The sequence below is a fragment of the Vanellus vanellus genome (genome assembly GCF_965231255.1).
Source record: "Vanellus vanellus genome assembly, chromosome: 2".
NCBI classification, from domain to species: domain Eukaryota; kingdom Metazoa; phylum Chordata; class Aves; order Charadriiformes; family Charadriidae; genus Vanellus; species Vanellus vanellus.
The window spans coordinates 134,665,100-134,678,909 of NC_138906.1; the positions used below are offsets into that span (position 1 = coordinate 134,665,100).

The 13,810-nt window shown below is 38.9% G+C and overlaps 1 protein-coding gene across 1 annotated transcript in view; it reads left to right on the forward strand.

The window, feature by feature from the left end:
* KCNB2 (potassium voltage-gated channel subfamily B member 2) overlaps positions 1 to 13,810 on the forward strand; it is a gene marked incomplete at its 3' end in the record, with an annotated part of 203,600 nt that overhangs the window by 12,562 nt on the left and 177,228 nt on the right. The window contains exon 2 of the mRNA XM_082479117.1: positions 3,322 to 4,006. Within this exon, the coding sequence (XP_082335243.1) occupies positions 3,428 to 4,006 (579 nt within the window). The 5' untranslated portion in view covers positions 3,322 to 3,427. The remainder of the gene's footprint in view (positions 1 to 3,321; positions 4,007 to 13,810) is intronic.

The window sequence follows — 13,810 nt, forward strand, 5'->3', positions numbered from 1 at the left end:
AGACCTGGTGATTTTATGTGAAATTTATAATGTGGATTATGAAGTTAAAAATGTTGTGTAGTTAAAGTAGAGGCTATTGATTAAATTTTTGTTAAAGGCACAGTTAAATACAGGCTCTGTAGTCCAGGCTTGGGGTTGCACAGGAAGAAATTTTAAAATTTTATCAGCAGAAAACAAAAGAAGGTGTGAAGAAAGAAACTTAGGAAGCACACTAAAAGCAGGGTTTTTTTAAGTTATGTTGCCCACTGCTTGTATATACTTAAATGAAAGGACCTCTGTAAAAAGGTAAAAATAGACCTCACGTTTCAAGATTCTTCATTTGGGGAAATGCTTTTTATTTTTGATCTTTTCAGAGTGCTATGTGTTATGAGCACTGTTTCATTCCTTGGTACATACATACGCACATAGTGCCTTCGATCCAGTCTTCTAAACACAGACTTAATGGTGTTTCACTGCTGACTTCACTATGACCACAGTTAACCAGGATTTTTAAAGCTTTTTAGAAAAGCCACGTTTTCTCAAGCAGGAAGATGCAAACAATAATTGTACTGACAAATCCGAAAATGTTTTATCAGCTTTAGACCAATCTTGGTGACACTATAATTTTGCATTGTTTTACAAATCTGTGTGGTAACTACACTGCATAAAAGCTAAAACAACATGTAGTCTTGCATATCTTTAGTTTTTGTAATCAGAAAAGCAAATGAGGGTATGGTTAACCTAAGATTAATGAGGTCAACTGCTTGATTTCCACTGTGTTTTAGTCGGTATTGCTAATATTAGGGAACACATATTAATAAGAAGAAATCCCTGAGATTCAATAGTGAATAAACTAGTCAACCTCTGTAGAAATTGCCTGAAGACTTGACTGATTTCATGGAGAATGACAGAACCTCTCTATGAATTTCTTAAATTCTTGTGTTTCGTTATGTAAGACATCCTTTAAAGGAGAAACATCATTGTGCATTAAAGTCTAAAAGAATTTTTTCAAAAAAGGTTGTAAATATTTCCTCTGTGGAGAAATAGCCTCTCATAACTGCTTAGTGTTTATGTGGTTGTCTCTATGTCAGAAGACTGATAAATGCATCCCAGAGTGCTAGGAGATGCTTAAGTGAGGACACCTGGCAAAGACCCAAGCCCCCTCCTTCTCAGAAGTCCTCCCATCATCCCCTTGCATTTAAGGCAATGAAGAGAAGGGTAAAACTAGAGAAAAAAATCGGCCTAAGGTGAAAAAGAAACAAAGCAAAAAACAAACCAAACACAACAGAAAGGGATGTATATTATGTAAAACTACTGATGTCAGGGCTTTGATTTTGATATGACATTTATTTTTGCAAGTGAAGTTATCAGATTATCTGTTTCGTGAATGAAGGTAAATGTTACAGGCTTAAGCCCTTACGTAAATATGCACAGAGGTGCTCTGGGTTGCACTGGGAGATCAGGGAGGAGCTTCACAGTGCAGTGATGGAGGCAGGATGGGAAAGGGCAGAATATTTTGGCCCTCGTGTTTTTAAAGTAGGTTCAACTTCACAGTGAAACTGCTAACAAGGTGGTGTTTTGGGTTGTTGCCATCATGGGGGTTAACGAGACAGTGAGATATGCATTTAACCAGAAAAAAAAAATATATCTGTGAATGTAAATGTTGCTCTGATGGGTAATTTTCCTTTTCCCTGATGTCTTTGGACATGGAAGTCTGTTAATACCTGTATCATACATGGCTGAGCCTTATTATTACTTTATCTGTTGGTGGAGGAACTTCTAAAGTTTAGCAATAATGAGGGTTAGTAATTTTCATTTTATACTGGCAACATAATCTACACTGTCATAAGCATGTCAGATGGCACGCTGAAATAATTCTTTGGTTTTGCTGGTACTTTTAGTAAAGGATTATTCTAGATCCTCACTGCTCTGGTGAGGATCTGGTCTTTGTGACCTTCTCGTTCCTTTTCAGATTGCCACCTTTTTTCATGGTGAGTTTGTACCCGTTTGTTCTTGTGCCATCATAGTCCTTTAGTATAAATAGTTCTTCTCCCTCCCTGGTGTTTACCCCTGATGTATTTATAGGTAGCAATCCTTCCCATCACAACCTTCATGCTTACTCTGCAAAGAAGATCAAATTCTTGTTCACATCCAATGCTTTTGAAAGCTGGAGTTATTTCACTTCAAACAAACAAACAAACAAAAAAGACCAGGCTGTTGAATTGTTGATTTGCAGAGAATAGGAGGAGGAGATGTCTACTCAGGGAAATTACTAGGGAGGACTTTCCTTCTTTGGAAGAGAAACTTGCCTAAGCATTCTTAATATTCTGCCCTTTGGGCTGTGATACCATGGCTAGGTTATTATTTAAGCACTGTTTCAGATAATTGACCACAGTAGAGATGGTGGGTGGGTTTCCTTCCTTCCTGTTTGATCCTGATATTCCGAATTTGGTGACAAACAGCTGCACTTCAGAGTTCACCGAAGCACTAGGCACAGCGAGTGAGGATGCACTTGCGGATTATTAAACCTGAGGTTGCTGATTGCTGTCATGCAATCATGTCCCTGCAACAACTTAACAGGTGAACAAGTGGAAGAGAGAAGAGCCTTTCTGAGGAGGCAGGGAATGGCATGCACAGTCTTTGCCTATGTAACATGTATTATTGTTCAGTTGGCTGCAAAAGAGTTAGGACTGTTTTGACCTGTCTGTAAATGAATCAGCAGTGTCCAGTGCTAGAAAATTTGACTTGTCAGAATGGCAATTGAATTGTTCGGTGAGTAACATTTGGCCATGAAACAATACAGTAAATCAAGATTTGGGTTGGGAGGGGGAGAGAAGCAGTTTGGTTTCACAGGACATTTTGATATGCTCTAATTCTTTCATTCTGTTTCAGAACTTATCTCCCACATTTGAATTATTTAATAAAAGGGAAGCTACCCCCCATTTCAACTTTTCCTTATGGATATCTCTACAATCTTTCCATTAGCATACCTCACATGTTAATTGGCAAGTAATCAGATTAAGCTAACAGGGCTGCATCAGAAACTGCTTTTAAAAAAACTCAAAACAACAAAAACCCAAATCCTCTGTACAAACTGTCCCAGTTGATTTTCATGAATGCAGAAATTCCAGTGAATTTTTTCCTTTCCTTAAACATAGTGCTCTTAGCTGTTCCAGTTGTTCCAGTGGTTCTGTATACTACCACAAAAGAATCTCACTGTAGAGAGAGCAAATTACCCTCATTAAATTTTCATCTGCATATGAAAGCGTGGCAGGAAAGAGACAGAGAGAGATTGGGGAATGTATTGTACATTGCGATATTCTAATTTTTTGTCTTTTTTAGCTTCAGAAATGGAGCTGTCTATCTGAAGAGGACTCTGCCCAAATATTTGTAGTCTCCAAGCTCATTCTGCTGAAGACTCTGGTGTTACAACCGCATCCTTTTCAGAATGGCTGAGAAGGCTCCACCAGGTATCAACAAAAAGTCTTCAAGGTCTACCCTTTCTCTGCCTCCAGAACCAGTGGAGATCATTAGGAGCAAAGCCTGCTCGCGGAGAGTTAAAATAAATGTCGGTGGGCTCAACCATGAAGTGCTGTGGAGGACTTTGGACAGACTTCCAAGGACACGATTAGGAAAGCTCAGAGACTGCAATACTCATGAATCTCTGCTAGAAGTATGTGATGACTATAATCTAAATGAAAACGAATATTTTTTTGATCGACACCCAGGGGCTTTCACTTCCATTTTGAATTTCTACAGGACAGGGAAACTACATATGATGGAGGAAATGTGTGCTCTTTCTTTTGGCCAGGAGCTTGATTACTGGGGGATTGATGAGATATATTTAGAATCTTGCTGCCAGGCAAGATACCATCAAAAGAAAGAACAGATGAATGAGGAGCTGAGGAGAGAGGCAGAGACGCTGCGCGAGAGAGAAGGGGAAGAATTTGATAATACCTGCTGCCCAGATAAAAGGAGGAAGCTCTGGGACTTGCTGGAGAAACCCAACTCATCTGTGGCGGCAAAGGTAGGATAAACAGTATGCTTAATGCAAAGACAGTAGAAAATGGTTTCACAGCCCGTGTATCTGACATGCATGAATCAACAACTTTCACTAAAATATTTACAGAAAAGAAGCATTTAAAAGTCTACATATCATGTAGAATACACCCAAATCTGTCCTAAAACCCTCTGAAATCAGCAGAAGGAATCCTGTTGACTTCAGATGATTTTAAGCAACTGCTACACTCTACTTTTGTTGTATATAACCAGAAACATCTGTGTCATTGTTAACGGACTTCATGTTAAACTCTTTGATGACAATTCAGACAGAGAACACTACCTACTTTTTTGTTAGTAAAGCATTTCGTTATGAGAAACATACATTTCCGTATTGCTACTTGTCCTGTTACAGCCACTGTATAGGTGTAGTATCAGTGTCTTATAAGGTATGCTAGATTGGTTATCAAAGAATAGTGTCAACAGGCACTGTCTGGCGTGGTTTTACATTGGGCAAGGACTGCAGTATGTTTTCTCTCATACTGCATTTTTGCGATCAAGAATTAAGAGTGTTTTGTATAAGAGTATTAAAATATTAAAGCATGTATATGCACATACATATATATGTATGTATGCATGTATATTTGTATAAACAAGTAGATATTATATACATATATACACACAGAGATATATATGTATGTAAAATTTGTACATATTCAGGCAGAAATGAGGAATCATTCAGATGAAGCCTTGTTCCAGTACTGCCGTCTTCAGACAGGCAAGCTGGCAAAAGTCTCACTGATACAGTGGAAAAGTTTACCCTTGTTAGGGAAGCAGGACTGCAGACAGAGATGTTGGTACTGCTATTTAAAAGAAAGATTTTCTTGTTTCTTGAGGAACTTCATTATTCTATTTGTGATGTGAAGTTCTATTTAATATGAGGAAAATTGTGGAAGCTTGTCTCTGGTTTGAACCATTCAGAGCAAAAATGTTTGGTGATTAGATGTTCATGTTAAGCTTGACTGTGGCTTTATTTTCTTCTGTTGTTGATTTATTATTGGATGCAATGCGATTGGACTAAGGTAAGTATGAAAATGTGATGTTGGAATGGACAAAAGCCAGAATCCTAGCAAAGATTTTTTCTTGCAGCAGCAACTTCTTACTATTGAGGTGCAATACACAATTTTTTTTTTAGTTTTTCATTGTGGGCTGCCTAACTGTTTAAGCAAGGACTTGCTTTTGTAAAAATATTATTTATTGTGCCAGAATATAAGGTTCATAACTGAAATATAAGCTTTTAGGAGAAAAAAGAAATTCAGAATATTTTAGAAAATTATATGAATACATTTCCTGCTTCTGAGATACATTTTCTGGGCCATATGTTCCTCTCCAGGAGAAGGAGCAGAGGGGAAGCAGATGGGCATAAGTTGTGCCAAAAAGGGTTCAGAGAGGCCGTGTTACACACCGCGATCCCCTGGTACAAGCTAGCATCCATCAGCCCCCCTAGCATTTTTGTGACACAGCTGCTACACAGCCTGCAGGAGTTCGGGACCGGCCTCTCAGTCCTGCACGGCTTGAAACATCGCTGATGTGGCCTGTAACAGACCTCTCCTCCTCGCGGATGAAGGTGGGAAGAGCTCCGCCCGGGGCCATGTGGCTGGGACACACTTTTGTTTTTTAATATAGAAAAGAAGGCTATTGCCAATAGGGCTCGAGATGCGCTTAATTAGTGTTTTCCTAAGACTAGGTGGGAGTCAACACAGTAAGGTGGACCAGGTGAATAGGGCAGAACTAAAATACTGATTCTTATGTTCTTTGCTCTGATTAGCATTTGGTCATTCTTTTGCTTGGTGGATAAATGTAGAAGTACAGGATGGTTAAACTTGCATGAGTGCTTGCCGATGACTAACTCTTCTCATGGATTACAGTGCCCTGTCTTGGATTTGCTTGAAAAGAGTTAGACCAACTCTGAGCTTTTAAGAGAATCCCCCTTTGGCCACTCAGGCCAGATTTCTCCTCAGGTTTTGCAAATGAAAGTGGCCATTTCTTTTATTTCTCAAGATGTCTAAACATTTATTTTTTACCTTTTTATTTTCCTTTTCCCTCATCTCCTAGTTTGATTGAATGTTATAGTTGTATGCTTTCTTGCTACAGGGAGCTTCACATTGCACTTGTATGCATGTTGCAATGGTTTTCATTATTTCAATTGCCTTCTCTCTAAATTAATGCCATTTGGTGTGATTTCTGTGATTCTAGCAGCTGAAAGTCACCATATTACAGGCACTCGGTTTCTCTTTCTTGCGACCTTCAGTCTGTAAATACATATATGAGCCAAAATCATAGTCAGCTACACCCGTGGCATCTCAAAGACGTCTGTAGAAACTTGGCTGAATGACATAAAGGAGAGCAAAAACTGTCACAGCACATTCAGACTTGAGGAACATAAGCAAACAAGCAGAGTTGCATGTAAAACAAGATATGCTGGAATCAGTTGGAAGTACTTTCAAACAGTCTGGAGCCGTTACAGACTGTGTTAGGCTCTGTGGCAAGGTTTTATCTGAATGTTTGGATGACATCACTTTCAGATTTCTCATCTTTTGTTCTGTTATGCGGTAAGTTGCTAGTTGGGCCTGAAAGAAGAGGCACAACCATCTTCTTTCCTCTGTAGGAGTAGAAAGGATGTTGGTATTTCGAGAGTGGAAATTTGGGAACCAAATGAGGAAATATTACCGTAAAACCTCGAATTCAAATATTTGCTCCCTTTTGAACTTCTCCAGAAAGAGATGAAACCATGTCAGTGTGCATAGCTATCCTACAGATGCCCGTTCAATCATTCAGATCCTCTGTAGCACCCAAGCCGTTGGCAGGAACAGCTTGCTTTTTAATCCCTTTCATGTAAAAGATTAGGAATGCAAGATAAAAGCTCAAGTGTGGTTTCGGTCTGTGGCTGTGTCTTGCCACTTTTTGATTCTGCTAAGATGCCTTCTAGGTCTGATCCAAAGCTTACTGAATTAAGGGGGAGTCCTGCTTTGGATTAGTTATCTCAGGACAAATCCTGCTCCTTTCGAGGTCAATGACGGCGTGCCATTGACTTCACTTACTGCAAGGTGAGACGCAACAAGGTGACAGTGTATGAACAGCAGGTATTTTACAGGTTCTGTGATGATAAATAGGAGAGAGCAAGATGTATGTGTGGCAAGAAATGAAAACTATGATTAGCTAGTAAGAAAGGAATGTTATAGGTCGAGTACTGTTGCACTGTACAGGCACACTTTGCTGTGTGAGTTTTTTTTAATTTTAGTAAATGCAGGTATGCACTTCATTGCAGTCACCAATAAGTATCTTCTAGGCATGGCAGTTCTTGCTTAGTCCTCACCTCAGCAAAGCTCTCTGTGAATTCAGTAGAGTTTTTAACTGAAGAATACAGGATTTGCCTCCATTTTCCCATGTTCTCATTCATAAGCTTTTTAAGTACGATGAAGACAAAGACTTCCAGAAGTTCGGTCATTTCAGAGATGCACAGAGCTCTGAAGCAGAGTAGACCTTCTCTAGATTGGGGTCATGGTACATCTGTTTTTCTCATGAAAAGTCTTGTCTTTCACCTTGGAGTTTTTGGCTGGGAAGTAAAAAAATGAGCATTTATTTCGGTAGATGTGAATTGACTGCAGCTGGATATCACAGATGCTTAGAGTTCAGCACCTTGCTGAACTGGGATATTAAGGATGAACCTAGCTGAGTTGGTGCCTTTTTAACTAATTCTATGTTATCTTGTTCTGTGCAGTGCACTTTAAATCAGAGGAGCCTTACTTTGGAACGACTGTGAATCAAATGAACCCATAAATTCAATGTTTCTTTGAAAGTGTTAATGCAGGAGCTCTTCCTTTCATTCTTGTTTATAGAATCCAAGAGGCTGGTTCTTTTCTCACACTTGTTTTATATTGATGAAACTCGTTTGGACTAAACCCTAAATAAATACGGAATGTTTCTAGTGCAGATGATCTCCTATAAATACAGAGTGAATGAGGTCAGAAATAAGTGGACTATCTAGGAGAAACTGAGAGCCTATGTCTGCCTAAAGATACTGACTCAATCACCTTTCATCTACAAGAGTATTTTAAGTACTTTACAGTAATGTTATCAATAAATATCACTGCAATTTTACATTTGGTATTTTATATCACAGGTTGTCCCTTTGGAGAGTAATTGCTTGGGATTGATTCTACAGGACTTTCTTGTGCAAGTCATTCTTTCTCACATGAATATTTCCGTAAAGCTCAATGTGACTATTAACTGATCAAGTATAAAAGGTAGTACAAATAAGTTAAGTCATTAAAAAAATTACTAGTCAGTCACATTCTGTCCTTGATTTTTTGCATAACCCCTGTTGATGTACATACACAGAAGGGTAAAATATTGGCCTTGGTAGCTCTGCAGCATGGGGTTTACTTTCTTTAAAGTTATATGAAACCTGATGAGGGTGAAAGTGTTCTCTGTTAATTCTGTTTGTCTCACTGCATGGCTCATTTATCGTTATTTTATTTTGTTGATTTCTTTTTTCTTGGGGGTTTGTTTTCTGTGTTTGTTTTTTTTTTGCTTTGCATTACTGTCTGTAACATGAGTATTCCTCCTTTGTGAAAAGCACACTAATTTATCAGCTAACTAGTGGATTGTGGATTACAGAACGTATAATTATCCCAAGCCTGACTGGAAATCGTGAGGAGTTTGTGTGCTGCATTCAGTAACTAATCCCCTAAGTGGAAAAATTCCTTTGGGGGGGAAATAAAAAGCAGCATGAAAGAGGAGTTTCAGGCCACTGATATTTATTTATTTAGCTACCAGGTGCATTACAGCTAGGCTTGCTACAAGGACTTGCCAAGAGAGGACACCCCTATTATATATGAAGGGCCTGATTCTCATTTTCTGTAAGTATGTTATATATATAATTCACACTGACTCTTCTGCCTATTTAGATTTTGTAGAGCAGCTTAAGAGTATTCTTGGGGTAAGTGCAAATTGGCAGTCATTATGCATGACTTCAGAACAGAGCTGAGTGTCATATAAGACATTTCAGTATTTCTTTGCAAGTCCTTATAAATTATCTCCTAGGTTGTCACACAGTGCTCATTCTGGGGTGAACCCTAATTAATGGTATGCTGCTGGTTCTTTTTGGGTTGAAGGTCACATCATACATGTTCAGAGGACTTTAGGAAAGCTTTTAGCTAGTTAGTTGTATTGCAGAGAAAAGCTATCCCACATAAGAAAAGCGTCTGTCAACAGCTAAATGTTTGCACTAAGGATATTAAAGTGTTCAAGTGAAAGAAATACTTTGTCTTATGTTTACATCCTTTGTTATGTAATATGAACAAAACACTTTTCTTGCTTATGTCCTCTTCTCAGTTTAGGTTTACCTGTTCTGTGTTATCCTGATGTTGTTTAGCTACAAAAGCTTATATTCTGTGTTCTTTCCCATCTAACTGCAACCAAGGATAAAGATGACAGAGAACTAAGACTGTCTCTTTTTAAAAGTGTGAGGGATGGCTTTTGTACCATTTTAATTCCCACAAGTTTTTGTACTGTATATAGTATACATCAGAACATGATAACATTCATTGAAGATAAGAGATGTTTTCTAGCTGATCTGTGGGTTGACCTCTGTTTTCAACTTATTTTAGGTGGGAATCCTGTTATGAGCCTTTATCTGAATGTACTACCAGGAATGTTATAGTTTGCATTGTCACTCCCAATACTTAAAGACAAATGGCTGCTGAAACTAAGTTATGGTAAAGCACAGAGGATGTCACTGGTAATAAATATGTATCTTCATCTCACCATCGTTTCTGGCCAGGACTCTATTACCACTCTTTGCTTTTAAGGTGAAGTTATTTTTTGTGCCAAATGATAAAGTCAGTCAATGTGACTGTAAGACAAAGAGATTATATTTGATCCTAGTCATTCATATTTAATAATTAAAGTGTTTTAATGTCTTGAAAGATAAGTGAATATATTGTTTTTTCAATAGATATTATATCAAGGAACACGGTAGACTGTCGGTAGTTAATTGATTTTGTTTTAAGAGCCTGTGTGTGCTCACTGCTGAGTTGGTCATTAAAAGATTATTTACCTTCTTTATACTTCTTATATGAAGTATCATGTAACCCATGATTCAGCATTTTTGGTCAGCCTAAGTGTCATGAGAATAGAGCTACCATCTGATCTGTCTTGCTCCAGAGGTGTTTAATACCTCAGTTACATATGGATTCCCTCCAGCCCTGAGATCTTATCTGTGGTGTGCTGGAAGGTCTTGCTGTGAACTTATTAAAAGAACTTACTAAAAACTACTATTGGAATAAAATTAATAAAAAAATCCTTTGAACTGACCTGTTTATCATTGACACTTAATTCTCGGTAAATCAGATGCTGAAATTTTGGAAGCAGTGCCAGGGGCAAAGAGGCAAGTCATATTCAGACAGTCTGTTGTTGGTTTCAAGCACCAGCACCAGGTAATATCCCCGTTCATTATGTGAACAGAGGGAAGGGATCTTTCCTTCCTGGAGCTGTGAGAAAGGGCTTCACTGACTCTGGTTTTATGGATACATTAAGGAAAATTAAAGAGGATTCATGATGACTCTTGTTAAAGGGGAAAAAAAGGCAAGAATAATTATTTTGAAAATTGGGGAAATCCATTCTCAGTATTTAGAAATAAGATCTAATTGGTAACATTTTGCAAAACAAAGTTTTAACGTAATGACTAGAGCATGCCTGCACTTGTGACACCATTCACAGAATTGCACAGTAGCTCTTGCACAGACAAATGTGCCAGGATTTAGAATATAGGAGATCACAGTGAGTTACCAGCAGGTACAATCTGCCTGAGAACAGCTATCTTTTGCCATAGCGGATAAGAGAACGTTATTCCAATTTACCCCAGCTCCATGTGTCCTTCTTAAGTTAGGAGAGCAATTTAACTCTACGAGGACTGCTTTTTTTGCCTCTGCTCATATCCTTTTTTTTATAGCTGTTACCATAAATTGAGTATAGACCAGCATCAATTGCATATACCTTTTAAAATATGTACTGTGGTATTTCTGGTTAGGATGGTAATGTTTTGTGCATTACAGCATGCCCCTCAGTAACGTCAGAGGCATCTCGCGAGCTGGATTTTCAGCTGTGACATGTCACTTAAGCTGTGTCATGCCTGAGTGGACAGACCAGGGTGTTGTGCCTTTCCCTTCACCCAGAGGCAGATCATATGTCCTAAAAATGTTGCATTTCCGTTCCGTGTTTTCGTAAGCAGCTGCCAGTGCATTGTCTTCTCTCACATAAGATATTTGGAAACCATCAGATGTCAGGGAGATACACTAATAAATTAAATGATGTGAAGACAATGTTGTTTGAAGGGTTATCCAGACCAGATCTGTTGGAAACAAAAGGGCTGCCCTTACTGTCTGGAAGAACCAGCTCCGTCTTGCTTTTGTAAAGCGGAGAGCAAAACAAATCTATATGATAACCTGCAAACTGGCCTTTCTGTTTGAGCCTCTGATTTTATTGCAAGATGTATCAGAGGAAAAAACTGCTCCCAAGTGACCAGGAAGCCAGAGAGATTTCTGCACGTTACTTATTTCAGAAAAAAAAACCCCGTGATATTTATCATGACATATGGCAGGCTCATGAGTTTTCTATTTGATGAAGGTATGTGAATATTGGACGCATAGCACTGAACCCCAGGTCCTTTGAGGGAATATTGAAAACAAGCATGTGACGCTGACACAGCTGTTTCAAAGTGACTTTGAGATCAAAAAAGTATCCTAGTAGGGTCTTTTCGTGAAGCCACCACAGTCTGCTCTTTACATGCCTTGGTAACTCTCTCTTTGGGGAGGCGTGCAATAAGGCCAGGTTTTCAGGTGGGATAAGTAAGTGTATTTCCATTTAAGTGTATTTGATTTGCATTGGTTGGGACCTGGACAACAGCCCTGCATTTGAGCTTGTTTGGTTAAGTGTACAGTATTCTTTCCACGTGAATGTTATGAGTGAGTGAATACCTGTTCTCCACATGCCATACCTGAGACAGGTCTTCTACTGTTTTTGAGCAACAACGGAAAGGGGCAAGTTGTCTTTCAAAAGCACACTTAGACATTGTAACCGTTAAGTCTACATATTAACAAACTAGCCCTTATTTCCAAAAAGTGTATTTGGTGTTGTCAGAGCTTTTAGATATGCATATCCTGTGTGTAATTATATATAATACTGACCAATGAGCCCTTTTTTTTTTAACTGGTAATGTTGCACAATGAGAAAATGTGTGAGATAGTGGAGGCAATCAGAGCAGTGGTTTTCTCTCGATACTTAAGCACCTACAAACTGCCTGAATCATATTTGCTGAATTTTCAAGTCATCTTGTAGCTACTTGTTATAAATATTCATACAGGATTTCCTCTAAAATGTAGGGAAAGACAGGAGCCAGAAAATGGTATGCAAACCTGAAGTCTGAGGAAATTTTTATCTGAATGACAAGGTGAACTTGGGAGATTGGGTGAGTCTTACCCAATCCCTGAGGCTCAGTTTCATCCCTCACTGAGAACCTTTTATGCCTGCTGCTTGTGGGAAATGGCATTGTGTTTCCCTAAGCTCCTGCCTAAAAACTGGCACTTCACTGGACTGATAAAAAAAACTTCTAGGATTATCTAAGCTTTTCTGTTCTAGCTTCTAAAAGGCGAGTTAAATAAAAGTCCAACAGGAGCCAAGTTCTTCACAAAACAGCTCTTAAAGGGAGATTTTTTTTCTCCAGGGCAGTAATGAGCTTCACTGCAGAAGTCCGGGGCACATTCGTTACCCAGAGTTCAGTGTCTTCACTCATCTTTCATTGTGTCCCTCCTGATGCAACCGCGAGGGTTAGACATTGCTTTAAATAGCTCAGGTATGGCACACGCCAGAGCTATCCCAAGGACAGACAAGTTGCAGTGACAGTTTTGCGTGTCACTGGCCACTTGCAGAATGCCCCATTGGAAGGGGTGGATGCTATCGTGCTTTGGGACAGTCCAGCTTGCCTTGATTTAATGTACTGTTAGAGAAGGTACTTTTGGTCAACTCCTGAGATGGTGCCATTTTTTGTACTTCTTCAGTCAATCAGGTTTCTGTGACAGACAACAGTGGCATCAAGTTTTGTTTACAAGCTCACATGCACACAGTTTCTTTCCCAAGCTCTATAATCTCCTTTTGGATTGCTTAGTGAAGGCTCCTCAGGTGGTCTCTGTTGTGCTTTACTGACGTATCTACCATTGTGTTTGGCTTTGGGGCAAGGTTTTTCTGGACAACAGTGGATAAAAAATTAAATTAAAGTAGTTAAGGTAGTTCTTTTGCAGACTGAAAGAGATCGTCTAAGAGTGTTACAGGCTTGTTCTGAGAAGAACTGGGAACTAATTTCCATTTCTATTATTTTCACAAAGCCTTTATATTTTCTTATATTAGCTTTTAAAATTTCTGATAGAAATTATTCTGTGGAGTTAAATGCTGTTTGAAAAAACTGTTCCAAAAGTATCTTGGTCTGTGGTCTATGTATGTATGCATGCAAATACATTTGGGGAGATTATAGCCCAGAAAAACCTGGCTAGTGCCCCCGAATTCTGTTGAAACACTGACATTGACTTCAACGTGCTTTAGGTGATTCCTGCCAGCATTTAGCACAAAACGGCGGACCATCTAATATGAACAGAGTACAGAGGTATGAGGCCAGTCTTGTTTGACTGAACCCTACAGCCTTTATTAGAATTGAAGCAGGAGGGACAAACAACTTAGACGTAATTTAGAGCTTTGAGTTTGGGATGTATCTAATCAG